The sequence below is a fragment of the Xiphophorus maculatus genome, chromosome 1 (assembly GCF_002775205.1).
Source record: "Xiphophorus maculatus strain JP 163 A chromosome 1, X_maculatus-5.0-male, whole genome shotgun sequence".
NCBI lineage: Eukaryota > Metazoa > Chordata > Actinopteri > Cyprinodontiformes > Poeciliidae > Xiphophorus > Xiphophorus maculatus.
Window position 1 is genome coordinate 14,206,325 of NC_036443.1, and position 18,883 is coordinate 14,225,207.

Sequence of the window (18,883 nt, forward strand, 5' to 3'; positions counted from 1 at the left end):
ATGTGTCATTGTGTTTGACAGTCAAATTGCTTAGTCATGTTGGATGCTCTGTTGTAAACGATTGCTAAAGTTTTGATTACGAGTATTGTAAATTGTAATTGTTGGAGATCAATGGCAAGAGAGCAGATAAGATTCACATCTACGGTTTGATAGACCATGTCATTGTGACATATTAAAGTGCAGTACTGCAAAGCACAAAGAAGAGAAAAAACAAAAGTAGATATGGGAACATAGGACAATCTCCTTAAGGAAAACCAGACATGCAGTGCTGTAGATATTACAGTTCAGTCTTCCTGTACTTTCCATGTACATGGTGGTAAAAACTCCTCAATGGGGTTATGAAATGAGGAGCAGGGTGAGACAAACTCCGTCAGCATCATGTTATGGATCACAAACTATTGCCTCATGATGTTGGAGCAATGGAAACTGGCATATGTGCTCGTCCTTAACTCCCCCACAAAGGGGCGACATATGTTGGGTTGGGGGGAATGGAGGGTGTTAACTTAGCAACCTGTTAGCTTAGTTAGCTTAGCTAGACTACTGTTAGCCTCTATTTTACCTGCAGTTATCAGTGAAGGGAAATGTTTAGCAAGATTTTTTTCATATCTTGCTAAACATATAGCATTCTTGTCTTAGAGAGACAAGTTAGATATATTGGTATATTTAATTTGTCTCTGTACTTTTTACCACACTTAATGAGTCAATGTACTCAATGGCATGCTGCTTAGCATCACTAGGGACTCTTCTTCTCTGTCTCTCTTGCTCTTTTTAGCATTACACATCCATCCATCCATTTTCTGTTCACCCTTTGTCCCTAATGGGGTCGGGAGGGTTGCTGGTGCCTATCTCCAGCCACGTTCCGGGGTACACCCTGGACAGGTCGCCAGTCTGTCGCAGGGCAACACAGAGACAGACAAACAACCATGCACACACACTCACACCTAGGGAGAATTAACCTGACAGTCATGGTTTTGGAAGCCGGAGTACCCGGAGAGAACCCACGTATGCACAGGGAGAACATGCAAACTCCATGCAGAAAGACCCCGGCCGGGAATCGAACCCAGGACCTTCTTGCAACAGTGCTACCAACTGCGCCACTGTGCAGTTACACAACGAAACTGAAATATCTATTAATGACAGAAATTCAAACAATCATAAAATAGGAATAAAAACATCCTCTCTAGCCTGGCTGTTTGGAAATACCGAATATTCTTCCTTAGCTTGGATGGAAGGACTATTTTAAGTCTAGTTTAAATCTTTCATTTAGACTGAATTATAAATTACCAAATTTTAAATCAAATTCTTCCACAATTATTCATGTTTTTCTGAAATAAGCAAATCATTTTCAAGCTTGTAAAATCATTTAAAAGTAGAAACTTTTCAGAAACAACTCATGACAGTCAGACCACAGGGACTTGCTGAAGCTTGTTTAGAAGAAATGACAGCCATGGGCCTTCTTTGGACTGATCCTTAGGGCCTGGCACACCTTTTGCTTGGAAATGTGTCTTATTTATACAACCATTTTCAGATCTCTTCTGTCATTCTCTTCTGGGTTCAAGTCAGGGCATGCTTTAGGTTATGTGTAAACTGTGGGAATAATGTAAATGCATTGAAGACATTTTGAAATATTTGCATCACAAACAGTCTCTTTTTTTTAATCAATTATATTAATCAGGACAAATTGTATTTAAAAAAAATCGCTCCTATGTTTTTGCATTGGCCATGTTGTATTCACAGTAAATTTTATCCTGCATAACAAACTCTTTAAGTAAAAATCAAGAGACGTAAAACGTTTTTTTGCAGTCAGTCATCTTGCATGTCAAGCTTAACTCTTGAGTTTATGCACTGCTGAAAAAAATTACATCAAATAGCTCGAATGATCAACAAGGACTGGTTTGGTTTTATTAGCCGAGCCTGAGGCTCTCACATTGCAAGGTTATAAAATATCCTTGGCAGATTTCTGATTAATCATGGGTTTTTTTTTATTCCAGAAACCAAGTAGTGGAAGAATTAATATAATAGTTTAATTAAAAATGCACTTTTACACTTAATCTTGTAGATTTAGTTATGCTGTAATAAACATGATGCGAGATATGAATATTTAGATTTTTTTTGTTATAGCCATTAGTCGCAGATTATTTTTTATTATTATTATTCAAAACATTTCCATCATGAGTAAGGACATGAGTTCTGATGTAAATGAAGAGATAACTGTAATGCATCCAATTTGATATAAAGCACTTATTTTTGTAACGGCAAATCCAAATAATTAATCAAATTCCCTTAAAACATTGTCAAAAATGAAATACGTTTGAATTGAACCCCTATTTAAAGGTAATTCTGGTTAAAACACAAATGTATGTTCTGTAGTTAGAGAATTTAGTCAGGCGATGTCCCCGTTCGCTCAGGATATATGAGCAAAGGGTATCAAATTAGTCGCTGGTGACACATTGCAAACCGACAAATGATGTAAGCCCAAATTCAAAGTAAAGCAGGCTTGCAGCTCACGCAAAGCCGAGTGGGCGTAAACCATCGAATCTGAAACCTGCATGGCATTTTACTTTTTCACTTGTACAAGAAAAAAAAATGTCATTGCATCTAACCTTTCATAAATGCATTACTGGAGGTACTTTATGTGTGTGATGAGTAGGAAATTCAATGTTGCACATAAATAGGCTCATAAAAGAGAATTTTTTTAAAGTAGTTAAGACATTGATTCACTTTTTTTTTTATTTACACTCATGTTAGGTTAGGTGACATTAGAAACAGGAAGTTGTCTCCCCTCCCCTCTCTTTCTAACTCTCTCTCTCTATTTCCTGTTTGCCAGGAGTGAAATGATGCTATAAACTAATACTGAAACAGATCTGTACATCAAAAATTCACATTCCAAAAAACAAATCAGAAAATTACATATGTAAAAATGACACAGGGATAGCTTTCTGCATTACGTAAGGATGAACTTCCTTTACGACCCGTCTGTAATCATCACTGCTAAAACATCAGCCTGGATCTTTTTTTTTTCTTTTTTTTTTAACTTAGAGGCCCTTTTTACTTGCACCGAGGTATCTTCTCTGTTCACATCAGGCCTCACACAAGAAGTGGTAGGAGTATTAGTTGAGCAATGTTCTGTGAAATGTCTCAAACGGTTACTGTTTTGGATTTGAGGTCAGTAAATTCATCTTGCAATAAAAACAGTAGTAATGAAAATTCAGTTTTAAGTGCAGAAGTCCTGCAGCCTTTCACACTTGTCTCACTAAGCTTCCTGTTAGAAAACGCCATCGGGGTAAAAGAGAGCAGGCTCTTATGATTCATGCTTTTAGGGGATGTCCATGTCTCCGTTGGAGGCGTGCGAGTGCCGCTTCTCCAAGTCGCACCCGGTTCTGTTGTCCACGTTCTCTTTGCTCTCCTCGCTCTGATCCTCCGATCCAGATTTCCTTCTGAGACGCAACCCGGGGTCCCGCTGTGTCGGGATCTGGAAGGTCTGGAAAGAGCTGCCCAGAGACGGCCTTTTCTCTGTAAAGAAAAAAAAATGGAAATCAGAAGAAAAAACCTGAATTTTGGTGAAGCCTATGGAGGACATAATGAACTGTTTGGGCGGAAGAAATGGCAAAGAGGAAACTAATATGTTAGACAGTAAAAAAAACACTATGGAGGAAGTATATTTAAAACTGAGTTGAGTCACACCTACTTTGTAGACTTCTATGTAAAAGTAAAGTAGTATTTGTGTAATTTGCTTCCATGGAGTTTCCTGAAAATCCTTTAAAGAAGTTCAGCCATTTAAAAGCTCTTTCAGAGATTTCTTTTGCACTTTGTCTGCTTTCTATCATGTTTCCTGAGACCTTATTATGCTGCTGAGTTCTAAAACAAGACAGAAAGTGTACAAAAAAGAAGACGAAAGAAGAAGTCTCGTCATCTCAAGCAGATGATAAATATCTGAATATCATGTCATGAAGCAACAAGAAAAATCCAGCACCCTGATACTGGGCCTGAAAATGTACATCAGCTCTTAGCTGATCCACGACTCTTCTGAAGCAAAAATAGTCATTTCTGGAAATTTTACAATGGATTTAGCGAAATAAATGGGAACAAGTTGTGCCCGTGTGACAGGCTGCTACTCACAAAGAGTCTTAAGATTCAATTCGAAAATGGCTCTTTGCAAACTTGTCTGTTATGTGTCGATACAAACACTGCTTCATTCTTTGAGCTTGGCAGCCTTTTCATGCCTCAATGAGTCATAGGTCAGAGTAAAGTGGCTTAAACAAAATAACATTCCAGTCAAAATGGCCGCATACTGAACTGAAAATGAGTGAAAAAGCATCCCAAGTCCAAAGAAAAGATTTGATAAATCTTCAGTAGTCATGAGAAATATTTAGCTAGAGCACTTTACCTGGTACTTCTGTTGTCTCTAGTGTGAGAAAAAAATATCTTGCTAAGTAATGTTAGTAAGACAAGCTTCACATTTTTTTTTATATCTGACACTGTTGGTTGCATTACTGGACACTCTCTGCTGCAACTGCAGATAAAATGGCTGCAGGTCGGTTCACTCCTTCCAGCAAATATCCCCAATTCAGACCCAACTCACCCCTTCCTCCTTCCATGTTGTATCTGACAACAACTGCAATTTATTTGAACCCACATATTTAAACCACTGCACATCAGTTCATTTTGTTGAATCAGTATTTTCACCATTGATCATGAAGACAAACAGCTAAAACATCATGTATAATTCAATCTGTTTACTATTCTTATAAAACCTTATGTTAAATATTCATTGATTGTGGTTCTGATTTCTGCTAATAAGAGAGAGTATGACTCCTCAAAACTAAAATAACCCTAAGCAACACCCTGCTTGTATATTTATAGATGTCATAAAGCCACAGTTCCTTACACGGGACTGATTAGATTTTAGAAAACTATGAAGGCAAACTATGAACACCAGAGGCAATTTAACCAGAATTCCTCTAAAACACACCGTGAAATTAACCAGAACATCTCAAAAGGAACATTTAATTCAGCCTCCAACGCTCCCTAAACTAAGATCCAAGCTTACCGCCTGGTCCGATCGGCCGCATCAGTCGGTTCATCTGGACGTTCCAGTGTTTGACGTTGGTGCTCGCCTGGCGAAGTTTCCTCTGAGCAGCCTATCATGGGAAGAGAGAAACCCTCTAAATCATCTTTTAACCAAGAGGAGCACAAAATATTACCTCACTTCACTTTACAAGGCCAGCAGAGAACAACTTCATCAAATCAGTCCAAATCATATTTTGATATCATTCCATGCAGTACAAAAATATTTAAACTATCACACTGACTTTATAATATTATGTAATTATGATTCTGCTGTTCGATAGAGAAGCTCACAACCCACATCCTGAGCAAGCATCTGTCTTTCTTCTTAACAGGAAGAAACCAGTATGACCATCCACCAGTCACAGTCAGCTACACAATAATTTGATTGATATTCTGATTAATTCACAACCCTGAAATTCAGAGTAACTTTCTCTCCTGCCGTTGCCTCATGCACGTTGACGATGCAACGTTAACGACTCCGTCCACTGTCGCCACATCCTGCTTTAGTGGGACAGACTCCTGCAAAGTCACTGACTCATTGGCTGGGTGTCTTTAAATAGACACATGTTTTTTTTTACCAATTGGCATAATAAACTGAACTTAATTTCATTGTATAATTAGGATAAAACTGGAATATAAGTAAATCTAAGTCTGTATATACAATATGACAGGTTTAACTACATATTTCTACATATATACTGCATCTGATTGTCTTGGTAAGTGCTTTGAGAGGCCTGTTTTTTATTATTTTTGTTGAAAGATTTTACAAAAACATTAAAAAAAAAAGTCATAATTAAACTTTTAATTCTGAAGGTTACAATTTTGTGACAATAGTCCTGGTTGTTCAGACCTAAATAAAGGTCTCTTTATTTAATTTTCACTGCAATACCTTACACAACAAAAATATGCATAGAGATGCACAGATTAGGCCTTTTCTCGCTGGATTATGTTTTTTCAAAGACAAGACAAAATGTTTTGCAGGTTCTTTGACAAGGGTTGAAGTTTTAATCCAACAGAAAATAAAGGAGTTACAAAATTAGAGCCATTTATGTAGTAAAGCATCAAAGGTAATGTTTATCTAATTGTTTTTAAACTTCAATCAAATTACTTGGATGGATGAACATTGATTAAATAAAAAGAAGAAAAGAGATTTCCAGTATTTGATGTGCCGATAGTGAATCAGATCGAGAGAAAATGTCTGATTAAGTGGTACATCTCTAATTTTACAGGAGGTCCTGTCTAACTCAAAAAAGAAAGTTTAGTTTAGTTTCTGTTTTTTCAAGAATCCCTTTGTTTCCCGTCAGCATTTTCCGCTCGATTATTGACCAAGACATGATTCAAGTTAATCTTATTCATTGTGGCAATTAGAGCTGCTTTTTGGGCTTTTTGTCAGTCCTTGACTGAAATGATGCAACTGCCATTTAGTATTACAAACAACATCATCAAACATGTATAATTCCAGCTAATAAAATAAATGAATCACACTCTATTAAAGGAATATTTTCCTGTCTTTTGTTGAAGTTTAGCTCTGAGTTCTGACACATTTTACTCTGAGAAATTTTCCACTCACCACTACATCCTGGTCAACCCTGTGTCTGTTGGCTCGGACCTCCTCCAGCTGCCTCTGTGCCTCATCCAGGGCCCGAGACTTGACTTCCATTTCCTGCTTTAGCTCCTGTTTTTCCCTCTGCGTCTTCAGGATGTACTCCTCCTGCTCCTCCTGCAGGGCCATTAGGGCCTTCATTTTCTCCTCCTCCTCAGCCAGTAACCTGAGGATGAAAAATAAGATAAATGTGCAAGGTGAACTGTGTGATCAGAGGCTTTCAGCTGAATTAGCACCAAGTTCAGACAAACAGCTGCCAACTTCCTCTGCCATGCAGGCCGACTTCCTCAGGAACATAACCCAGCATGAACCCCAGAGCTTGAAATCTACTGTCTCCACAAAAAAGTGTCTCTTTGGCCCACGGCTGCATGCGTGCATGTGTTTTGTAACATCTACCTCGCCTGAGCGTAACGGAATCCCTCCTCATCCAGCCTGGCTTTAATCTCCTGCTGCAGCGCCTCCTCCAGACGCTTCTGCATCTCCTCCAGCTCCTGGATCCTCTTCCTCTGCCGCTCTGCTTCCTCCTCCTTCAGAGCCATCTCTGCCTGCATGCTAACTCTGGCCTGTAGAGTGACGGAAAAGAAGAAAAAGAGTTAACGGAGTTCCTCCTTTTTACTTTTTAAATGCTCTCCTCCGTTTCCTGCCCCGCTCACCTCCTCCGCCTCGCGGAGCTGAATCTCCAGGGTGCGCTGGAGCTGCTCGTGCTGCTGGCGTCTCCTCTGCTCGTCCTGGTCCATCAGGACCTGCGCCTGCTTCTGCGCCTCCTTCAGGAGCTCCAGCTCCGCCAGCTTGCGCTCCCTTTCCTCCTGCAAGGCCCGAAGCCTCTGCAGCTCCTCCTCTTTGGCCTGTCGCCGTTTCTCCCGCTGCTCCCGCTGCTCTCGCCTCTTCAACTTCAGATCTTTATGCAGAGACGTTTTGCCCTCCACGTGCAGCCTGATGGCCGTTTGAATGGCTGTGAAGACGAAGAGGATGAAGTTCAAGGTCTTTAGATTTTGCTGTGCGACTCAAAAGAACAGAAGCGTCCTCTCTGACCTGCCGTCCACTCCTGTCTTTGTTTGGTGTCCGAAGCACTCATTTCATAGGTTTTGGACAAGGTTTTCAAGCAAAACATGCACCTTTTGCCATCTCGGTCAGGCAGCACCTGGTCAAACACATAAATGTAGAGAATTTAACTTATACATGTTAGTGTTGTAGTGCTCGAGTCGCCTTTATTGATGGTCTCAGTCTCGTCTCGGACGCATTTATACCCCGTCTTGTCCTGGTCTTGGACTTTGAGGACTCAGGATTTTATTTCAAGTTCAGTCAAGCGAATATTGGTAATACTGTCAAATTTATTTGTTGACATCCTTGCTTTTATTGGATGTCCCGGTTCGAATCCAAGCAATCATGTGACTCATTGCTAAATATGCATTTTTGTTAGCGTCGTCACCCATCCCCAACCTCTTTAACTCAGACTCCAAGAAAATGAGAAGTAGTTCTTTAAGAGCAGGACAAGATGGCTCCAAAATTTTCAGCAATACAATTCGACTACTAAGTGGCTACTGTAGAGAGTGTGTCTGTAAATCAACATGCAGAAAGAAGAAAGCATAAAGCGACTTGTACATTTTACCGCCAGTTAGAAAGTAAGCACAAAGAAATGTAAACTATATGTAAGTGATGTTAGTAAAGCTAACTAGCTAACGTCAGCAATCTGTCTCTCTTCCAAGATTCTTTACTCCACGTTTCTTGTATCACTCTGTTCTTCGTCTGGATTTGGTGTCGGGTTAGATAGTTTTGACTTTTTATACTGGATTAACTGGAGGTTTCTTACTGCTAAAAGGGAGTTGTTCCTTTCCACTGTCACCACATGCTTGCTCAGGATGCCATATTGCCACAACCTCAATGCAGTCAGCTTAGATTGATACTTTCATAACTAGGTGGCGCTACAGATTGCATTTTTATTAGAACTACAATTAAATTGGAATTCATGTAATTGAGTTTGAATCTCTTTATATTACTGCTCTGTCGTCTTGAATTAATCTGATGAAAAATTTCTGCATAAAAATTGGACCTGTTAGTCTTATGGACACCTTAAGATGACATTTGCTTTTTATTTACACCAATTAAGCATAAACATGTTTTATATATATATATATATATATATATATATATATATATATATATATATATATATATATATATATATATATATATATATATATATATATATATATATATATAGAAAAGTTTATATTATAATGTTGCATGATTTTACACTCACCAAAACAGGGTACCATACTTTGCGCCTCATTCAGCCAGATACTTGCCATGAACTTGTATCAAAAGTGACAGAAATTCTGAATTTCTACTGGTTTCTCACTCAGACTACATATTTTGTTGTAATCACTTCAACTGAAGGACAAGTATTGTCATTGATCTGATACTTTTCAGTCTCTCTGTATTATCACTGAAAGGACTCTCCAACACTGAAAACATTTATAGCAAGCAGCTGCCAGGACTGTGTAATTTGGACCTCCTTTATTCTGAAAGATTGTAGTTAAAATATATCACAAAAGAAATTGAGTTTTGTGGTTTTTGTCATTACAAGTCCTTCATTTGCTTTCTAAGAAGTGGTCACTTTCAGGTTTGGAGTACCTTCCTAAACACACATGTTTAGAGCTGTCGGACATTAGAAAAACATACTTTGAATATTGATGACAACTTCTGGACATATTTACTCAAGTTTCTCTTTTCTCATTTAATTTCATCTAGCTGGCCAAAACTATTATTTGCAGTGTATTTAAAATAATCCATCATCACAATGTTTCACTCTGCTTGAGATTAAACACCTCAGACTCAAAAATCCATATCAGGAGTGTACAAGAACGTTAGCAGGAAAAGTCCAGCCAACTGGCCAAATAGGCTATTTGCAAGCAAAGCTTTATTGCTTGACCCAAATAAATCACAGAAAAACGCCTGTAGATTGCTACGGGATTTTGGTTTTGTTTATGTAGACTTAATCCGATCAGTTAAATCTGAAGTTAGGTGGACATAGAAAGTAGAGTTGCTAAGTTCCTAAGGAGAGGGCAACTGGACTTCATCTCTTGTTACTTGTGGATATGCCACCTCTCTAACTTCTTTCATTTTATCTGTCAAGGTGGCCTCAGATTTCATCTCTCTACCATCTAACCTGCAGCCTTGACTCATCTTCCCAAGTGGTTTGTTCACTGCTTGGGACATGTGACCAAAACAACTCTCATTGCATCATTAGGGGCACGTTTGGATGATCAACACAGCCTGGGTCAAGTGTCCTAATTCTAACTTTTATGGTCATATTAGTGTGATTGTTCTGAGTACAACTTATAAACTTCTTACTTCCAGTCATGATCTGAATTGAAGAAGCAGTTTGGATGATAGGTGAAGTGTTTTCTCTTGGCTGATCACTGACGACGCTACACTAGACTGTAGATTGTGGAGAAAATATCAACAACATTCATTTAAAATGTTGGTACAAGTCTCGTAAGTTTGAAAAAACAAATCCTACATCACAGCTGAGTGTTTGTGGTCAACTGGAAACAGATCGTTGCTTCAGTAATTAAATAATTATATAATATTTCTGCATGCAGATCCCAGATCTGAACTTCCTAAAAAATATATATATATACAGTATGTGAAATTGTTTTGTTGGAAATATCAGCACAACTGGATTTATAAAGAAAACATGGTTTGAGGAAGTAAAATGTCAAGTGTTGTTAAATTGTCTGTTATCCTCTCCAGGCTGCAGAGAATTATAACCCAGGATTTTTTAATCAAACCATTTTGACCATGCAGCTCAAAATATCATTGTGGGTTTGTGTGTGTGTGGAGTCTGACATTATCTGATCTGAACTGTCACCATACACCAAGGTATAACCATGTCTTTATCCAAAATATAATGCATTTAACTACTGTAAAATGTTATTGTTTCAAAAATCAGACAAACACAATTGTGTTACCTAATCACAGAAAGAGAAAGACTTGAACAAAAGTTGTTCTGACAGCCTTTGTCTGCTTCATTTTACTCTTGTTTCTGAGAACCCAGCTGAGTCACAGTGATCTGAAGATATCTGAAACCATCGAGTGCCCTCAGATATGAGCAGTAAAGGTAAATGATACCAACAGGTTAAACAAGTTTCAAAAATACAGTTTGCTCATTTTACATCAAATTGCAACAGCACCGCTCCGAGGTGAAGAGATGCCAGGAGATAAATAGTCTAAAAGGATTCGCTTCTTTTCAGAAACCACTTTCAAGAAATATCCCATCTAACATTTTATTTCTGTCTGGGAGCATTGAGTTATTTTTTAGCTGCTGCTTTGTTTTGAAAAACTACACTTTAAAGAAACGCACAGTATATAAAAGTGGTTAGGTATCAAGTAACCATTTTACTGTCCTCTCTGGATTACTTTCTGCATTTTAGGGAAGTCCTCACCTTTAGTTTTCCTTTTTTCAGACAAAGAGGAAAAACAGCTATGTTCTCCGCTTACCTCCACGCAGCAGTTCCCGTCCAGGACTATATTCCCTTGGCAGTCCTTGCGGTCCTCTCCGGTGTAGTAGGACAGGTTGCTGGGCCTCAAAGTGAACCAGCGTTCCTTCCAGTTTCTCCTTAGCTGCCCTTTCTTCCACAGGTAACCCTGAATCCAAATCAATGCGCACATATAACGTCACGGACCTAAAGAGTGGCACAAAGGGAGCACTTTTCTGTCCGCCTACCTCTTTGAGAACGTCGCCGACTATCTCCCTGTACACCTCCTCTATCGCCATGCTGATGATGCTCTTATCGATGGCTCGGGTTATTTTCCCAGAGTTCATCATCTGGAGAAAAACCCAGACGGTGATGCCATTCTGATGCCCCGAGTCCTGGGAGAAGAAGTCATCGAGCTCAACGCAGTTGAACTCGATGCTCATCGCCATGCATATCTTCTTTAGGAGGTACTCCACCTGAATGAAGAGGGAGAAGAGCTGCTTGAGCCGCTGGTATTTGCAACAAAAACATTTTCTTTAAAAGGAGTCTCTGTGTGTGCAACTTTGATTAAAGAAATATCTTATTGAACATTTGGGATTTAAGCTTGTTCTTGCTGAAGTTTTAAGTTTTTCTTATCAAAACCATATTTTAAAAAAATCACTTTTTTGCCTACATTATTACTGACATACAGTGAAATGTTTCCTGACTTGCTAACTGTACTGTGCATGTATTTAAAAATAATTAGGACGACATACACAAATATATAAGGCTTCACCACACTATTTTTTCTTGTTGTTTTTTGCCAAACCTATATAGTAACACTGTCAGTCTCCTTGTAGCATTATTTTGGTACAGTGGTTCCTGAGTGAAAAACATACCAAAATAAAGCTGACTGATGTTTTCTCACACCCCGAGTTAAAGCAAACACTCTGACCCTGAAATGTAGGGCTTTCTCTTGGAGGCGGGTGAAAAAAAAAACGCATGACAGGAAGCCAAAACCGGTGTTTACGAGTGAGAAACAAGCCCACATTGCGGCACGAAAAGTGCACCGTGTCCCATGGTGGAAAGCAGTAAAGTTTCACCCACTGCCAGCTCAGTGGCTTTCTGAAAATCCAACTTCACAATTAGGTGTGCAGTAGCAACGCTATGGCGATAGAGTACAGCTCAGCAACGGCCACAAGATTTATCCACCTTCTGGTTGAACCCACCTCATCTGGAACCATAACTAACGGGTATTTGTCTTCGGAGAGAAAGTTAAAAAGGCACCACAGTCGAAAAGCATCCCTGTCTGGCAGAACTGAGTTGCTGCTTCTGTCTGGCTGGTAGTTCTTCTTCGCCGTAAGAGTCCAACAAAGCTCATCTACGTTTTCCTTATTAAAGGAGCCTTCCACAACCTGAAGCAGCAGACAGACATAGTGATAAAAAATGTGCTAGAGCTTCTCGAAACAACAGGAGAAATAAAAGCTGTGCTGTGTGCACCTTATCGAGGATGTATTTGTTGAGATAAGGCATGTAGCCCTGACTGGAAACTGGGCCATCGTCGTCATCCCTGAAGTGCTCCTCCAAAGCCACGGGGTCATGTGGGATGCTCAGGACTGTGCAAAGGTTGTGAGACAGAACCTGAAAAATTAAAGAGAAAAAAACCCTTCATAAAACAGAAGAGAATATTTATTTCTACGGAACTGATAAAATGGTTCAATCTTATCAATTTTTGCAAACGCAGCGTTAAAAAAAAAAAATTGGAGGGTTAAAACACTCAAAGATAAGATTTATCCAGATCTTTAGAGACAGAAAGAAACAAGTTCACAAGATGCTGTAACGATTAAAGAAAATACATGAATAAATACCACATAAAAGATTTTTAGAAGACTTGAATTGTCCATTTTGAGAAATGCTAGTCCAATACAAAGGACAACATCATCTTCTAAGAGTAAACTTGTTTGTTTTTTTAACTTCAGCTGCATCCTAGCCTTCAAAATCACTGGCTGAAGCAGAAAAAATTTACATTTTCTGCAAACTGTTGTACAAACATCATGAATAGCTCCTGCTGTTTCCTAATCTAAGTACTTTTGAGCAGCTTGGTGCCAAATTCTCTTTTTCAGTGCCTATATTAGGCAGGTTCTGATACTGAGATCCCATGCCTGTTGAGGTAACTTTCAGACATTTAATATCTTTTCAACTTAAAAAAAACAACTATAAATGCAATATTATACATGATAAGTATGATTTCAGCATGTTGTTTAACGAGCATCACACCTGCTGAAAGTTTTCAAAACTGTTTTTCTGTTCAGATTCTGAGATGAACGCATTGCTACTTTGAACTTCATCCACAGATCACTTGATAAAGCTGAGATAAAGCATATTTAGCTATTTTTATTTTGTTGTAGGAAGTCTTTTCCCTTTAGCAGATTTCTGCATCCTTTTACTAGATGCGATTTTGTTCATGTTTCAGATTGATAACCAGGCAGGAACGTTTTAAGACGACGTTACAGATGTTTGTCTTTTTTGCACTCATCAGTTTGCAAAACAGTACAAAAAAATCTGCTAGAAGCTGGAAAAAATAAAAAATAAAAAATCAAGAAAATAGTGCATGGAAAGACATTAAATTTGGCTTTTACGGCTGACTGCCTTTCCAGCCATAGTGCAGCAAAAAGAATATAAATCAAACATTTATTGTAAATACAGCAAGTAGAAATAGATAAATTTACCATGTTTGTTCAACATGAGCTACATTATGTTTCTTAAAGCAGCTAGTAAAATAAAACAAATGTGAAATTTTCTGCTCAGGTAAGTATCTGTGAACTTCGGTGCCATGTGTGACTCTGCTGTGTGGTTGATTGGCAGGATAACACACTTTTGCTTTTTTCTAAAGGTATTTTTTCCCTTTATGTCCTGAGAAAAGTCTGATATTCTCGAGATGTATTCGGATTAATTATGTTTGTTTTGTGCATTACAGATTATTTAATACTGAGATGCAGCAATGTAAGAGATGTAACTTATATTTCAACCCTCGGATAGCCTGTAACAGACTACAAATGCAAAACATGCATTTATACAATGTTTAGAAAAACTGCTATTATGTAAGAGGATATGCAGGAAGCTACCAACATGGTTAGTACTTCTGTACTGCTGCAATATAGTTTACTTTTAACCCTTTGAAATCCGTGGGGTTTTATTTTGAAGGCCATGCTCTTTCTTAAAAGACCTGAGCAGTTGATAGTTTTCTGCTTCAGATTTTTGATCATTTCTTTTTCTTTAGGTCTGAGAAATGGAAAAAAAAACTTTAACAAAGACAGATCAGACAGAGTCCTGGGTTTTAATGATTGCTGCAGAAAGTAGATCGGCATATCAGATCACCACCTATGCATTGCTCTGAACAATTCAAGTTTCACGCAGTGTTTTATGAGTCGTTAAACACGCCCACAAAGTCACACAATCCTCAATAAACATCAGTGTAAGATACTCTGAAAAGTCACAACCAATGAGCATTAGAAATCTATTCTGTCTGATCTCACAAAATAAACAGCTCCTTGAGGAGTTTCCTCTTTGCATACATCGTCTAATTGATTAAACTGCAATTAAACAGTGAGTGTTGTACTATTCGCTGTGGCTACTTATTTTGCGCCGAGAAACATACAACATTTCCAGCAAAGCAAAGCAAAAAACTGGAAAAATGTGTTACTGGTTCTTTGCCAGAGGTGGTAGTTTTTGAATCCAATATCCAGTTGCCCAAATCTACTTGACCTTGAACAAAGTACATGTTGTTGCACATTTACAGACAGCAGCAGTTCTTATTTTGACAGAGTTAATGTATCGGGAGAATTTAGGTGATTTGTCAATGCTTAACTCTCCTGCTAATATTTTTGAATTTTTATTACAAATCTATTTCTAAATTATATACTTTTACTAACTAAAATGTTTCCTCAGTTGGGACTTATAATGATTTTCCAGTAATCATAAAATGCACACAATGAGGTTGGCTTCTGAGTTAGCATTTTTGGGTTTTTTTTTTCCTTGAGAGCAACAGAGTTTGGTTAAAATCCAGAACTAAGAGAACCTCAGAGCATTAAGAAGTCTTTTTTACTTTTATATGAGCTTGCATTTATCCATCGGTTCTGTCGGTAAATTAAAAAAACCCAATCAATCAATAAATTTGACTAAAAGTAAACTTGTCAAATGGCAAATCAAAGATAAAGGATGGCATCTGGAAATAAACCAACATAGGCAGAAACTTTAATTTTCATCTCTAAAATACTGGTATATGGAATTAAATGTGGAAATTCAAATACGTTTTCCATGTACCAGAACAATCCAGACGTTTCAAGAAAATGCTAGAATCCTGTATTTGTTCATATTAATCGGGCTTAAAGCTTTAGCAAATTTCCAGATGATACTTCTTCATGTTTTGGACAAAATATTATTCAACACCCACAGAAGTCAAATTTAGCATAAACCTCATTAATGGCACTTCACGCTAAACAGTGTTTGCTCTTTTATGCCTATAAAAGGGCCAAGAAAAGGGCAGTTTTGTTTATGATAATACATTTGAAAGTATACAGTAGTATTTTTATGTGCTCTATTAATATGTTTGTTAAAACCCCTCACATCCAATGTGTGCTTAATAGTTTTGTCAGAGCTAATAACACACAACTTCTCATATTGCACCATGTGTGTGACACTCGATGCTTGCACTTCCCTTGGCGGTACAGTATTGGTACGTTTTCTGAGCAGTGTTTCCTGTAGCAGCATGCAGAAAAGGGATGAACCGAGTCTGAAAATGAGGTCCTGGCTCTAATGTTGTCCAACCATATGAAGTTAACATGTTCAGAGGTGCTAATTGTTTGCAGTCTGGGACGGTGTAGCCTCACAAAAAGTGAAATTAAGAAAAGGAAAATGACAGATTCTTAGCAGATTTTGCACCAAATATATGAAGAATAAAGGGAGGAAAGCTATCTAATTTGATCTGTTTATATTGGATTAATGTGGAGTTGCCACTACAGTATTACGCTTCTATTCAAGCGCAACTTTTTCCTCTTTGTTTTATTTCTGTCGCCAAGGGAGTGCAACATCTTGAGACATCTGCTGCATGATATCAGGCACCTAGTTTCTGCGTGCAGAGCCATAACCACATCCTGTCTCCAGCCTTGAGTTCTCTACACGTCTGTTAACTTTTGAGGCCACAGCATGCAAAGTGCTCGCCTCCACACAGAACATGGTGCCTGTACACGAGCTGCATGATGCCGACGATGGAGGGGTGGAGGTGGGATAAGCCAAGTCATAAGGCTGACTCGCTGTAAGCCAGGAGCTCTGGGCAACATTGCAGCAACGTAGAAGTGGCTGGAAAACAGAGTCTGGGCCACACTAAGAAAAAGTGGCATAACAATGAGATCAACAAAAAAAAAAGAGAGAGAAAGAAGCACAGTGGCTTTATTGAAGCCCTACAGCGAGACGCAACAATCGCCAGCATGTTTCCACTTTGTCCTTGCCCTCACATGCAACAATGTCCTGTTTGACGTACATGCTGGGCACATACTCTATTCAACAAGGCTGCTCTCCAGTGCCAGAGGTCCCTTTGCACTACAAGATGGCACATTGAGGCCCAGCGTTGATGATGACGGAGCCCATTCACATGCAGACAGAGCAAACTCGTGCTGCCCGCCTGCCACACAGAGGTGCATATTGTGCCTTCTTTTCAGCGCTGTAAGCATTTCACTGGAAATATAAGGAACAAAATTGTTCCTCGTTGCCGCAGTTTAAAGTAAAGCTGCTTTGCACAGGAAATGTGATGGAAATCAGACAGTTTGCTCTCATTTCCTGAAGTACACAGCTGAACATACTCTTAGTAAACAGCAATTATTTGTTAAATTTACCTGTAAAACTGAAACTTTTACCGGTTGAAAGTGAACCCTTGTAGGAAATGAAGCAACATCACAATGTCTGTCAATCCTCACCTCACACAAAAAGATCACTTTGTTCCCCCCCCATCTTCAAGTTAGAGGACCCTCCACTCACCTTCAGCTGAGACTTGGACACCTTCCCACTCTTCTCTAGATCCAAGGCAGTAAAACCGTACCATATGGACTTGAGCAGCTCAGAGCGCAGGTCCATTTCTGCAGCGCCGTTATTTTCTGATTTCCTCCTGTACGCGTCTGTCTTCTTCTTCCCTCTGCTGTTGACACGGGGCCCCTGGGTGACAGGCAGACACGCACTCTGTTGCTGCTGCTGTGTGGCTTTGCAAGCCTGCGGGCAGCGACACCTGCTGGACATCCACAAGATGGACAGGTAGGGTTCTGTCTTGACTTGAGAGAGAGAGAGAAAAAAAAGGTTTAAAATACAGACAACGTGATTTAAAACTAATTCTAGACACTGAAAATTAATTTTATTTATTTATCAAAGGTAAAATGTTAACAAATAATAATTTACCAAATCCTAATCAAAGCTGATGTAGGTATATCTAACACGGTAGCTGCATGTAAAATTAAAACATGTTGTTTGTGTCTGTCTGTCTGTTTAGACTGTACCCTATTGTCGTGTCCGCTGCATGTGTCTAGTTTGATTGGGGTTTTGGTATTTATATTTCATTATTCTATGTTGGCACAAAGAGCGTGCTGTATGTCATGAGATTGCATATTTCAGATATGATTTATGTCATTATTTTCTGTTTTGTCAATTCTTAGCTGTTTTAGCAAGCTCCCCCTGCATTCGCCTTCATTCACTTTCCCATTTGCCCTGTCTCAGGTAAAACAAAGAAAAAAGTATCCCCGCAGCATGATGCTGCCACCACTATGTATTATTGTGTGAAGAGAAAACTGTATTTGGAGTCTCACCTGATCAGTGTTCTTTTCGACGCATGTGTGCTGCGTCCCAATCCCATGTTTTATGGCAGATCGTGAACAGGACTTCTCAGGCCTTCCTTTTGGACTGTACCACTAAAGTTATCATTGACCTCTTGGTCGTTTCATCAGTTTCTCTTTTTGTTTTGTTTTTTTAGATTTTCTGACTTTGTATTTGTTTTAGTTTCAGTGTTTTTTTTTCTTTTTCATGTTTAAATTTTACAATTATTCTTCTATATAATAGTCAAAGTACTGTTAGGGGGGCTCTCATGCCGCTCTCACATGACCATCCATGTCGCCCATTAGCCGCCCCTGCTGGTCTGGTTTCTTCAAAGTTTTTTTTCAGAGCTTGTTCTTAAGTTCTTATTTATTTGAAAATATCAGTAGATGTATTTAAGTTATTTTTTTTTTTCTAATTGCCTCTGGGTAGAAATATCTAAATGTCATCTTATCTAAAGTTTTCTGCCAAATGCAGTGATGAAAACTCTTAATTTCAAAGCCTATATTGTTTTTGTTGTTGTTTTTTAGCAAACAGGTAACCTTATATCAGCAAGAATTTGCTTCTTTAAAATAATACAGAATAATAGATGTTTTCACTCTTAACATCTATCTATCTATCTATCTATCTATCTATCTATCTATCTATCTATCTATCTATCTATCTATCTATCTATCTATCTATCTATCTATCTATCTATCTATCTATCTATCTATCTATCTATCTATCTATCTATCTATCTATCTATCTACTTACTTGCATAGTGGTGGGGGAGATAGAGAGCGACATGTCTCGCGGCAAATAAACTAGTCACGTGGTAAAACAACCTTATCGTCGTTACCATGGAGTTGTTTGTGAAGATCCGATGCTTATTGGTTGCCCTTTGTTCGGTTGTCAG

The 18,883-nt window shown here is 38.6% G+C and overlaps 1 protein-coding gene across 1 annotated transcript; it reads right to left on the reverse strand.

Annotated features, from left to right (window-relative positions):
• Nucleotides 1-2,704: 2,704 nt before the first annotated feature.
• def6 (DEF6, guanine nucleotide exchange factor) lies at nucleotides 2,705-17,345 on the reverse strand. The gene is made up of 11 exons (XM_005801353.3): nucleotides 17,167-17,345; nucleotides 12,634-12,774; nucleotides 12,363-12,548; nucleotides 11,403-11,630; nucleotides 11,177-11,323; nucleotides 7,706-7,814; nucleotides 7,327-7,625; nucleotides 7,070-7,236; nucleotides 6,641-6,839; nucleotides 5,051-5,141; nucleotides 2,705-3,513 (listed from the first exon to the last, which is right to left on the reverse strand). Exons 1-11 carry the CDS (start codon nucleotides 17,260-17,262, stop codon nucleotides 3,317-3,319), a joined length of 1,860 nt encoding a protein of 619 aa, XP_005801410.1. The 5' UTR covers nucleotides 17,263-17,345; the 3' UTR covers nucleotides 2,705-3,316.
• Nucleotides 17,346-18,883: the final 1,538 nt, after the last annotated feature.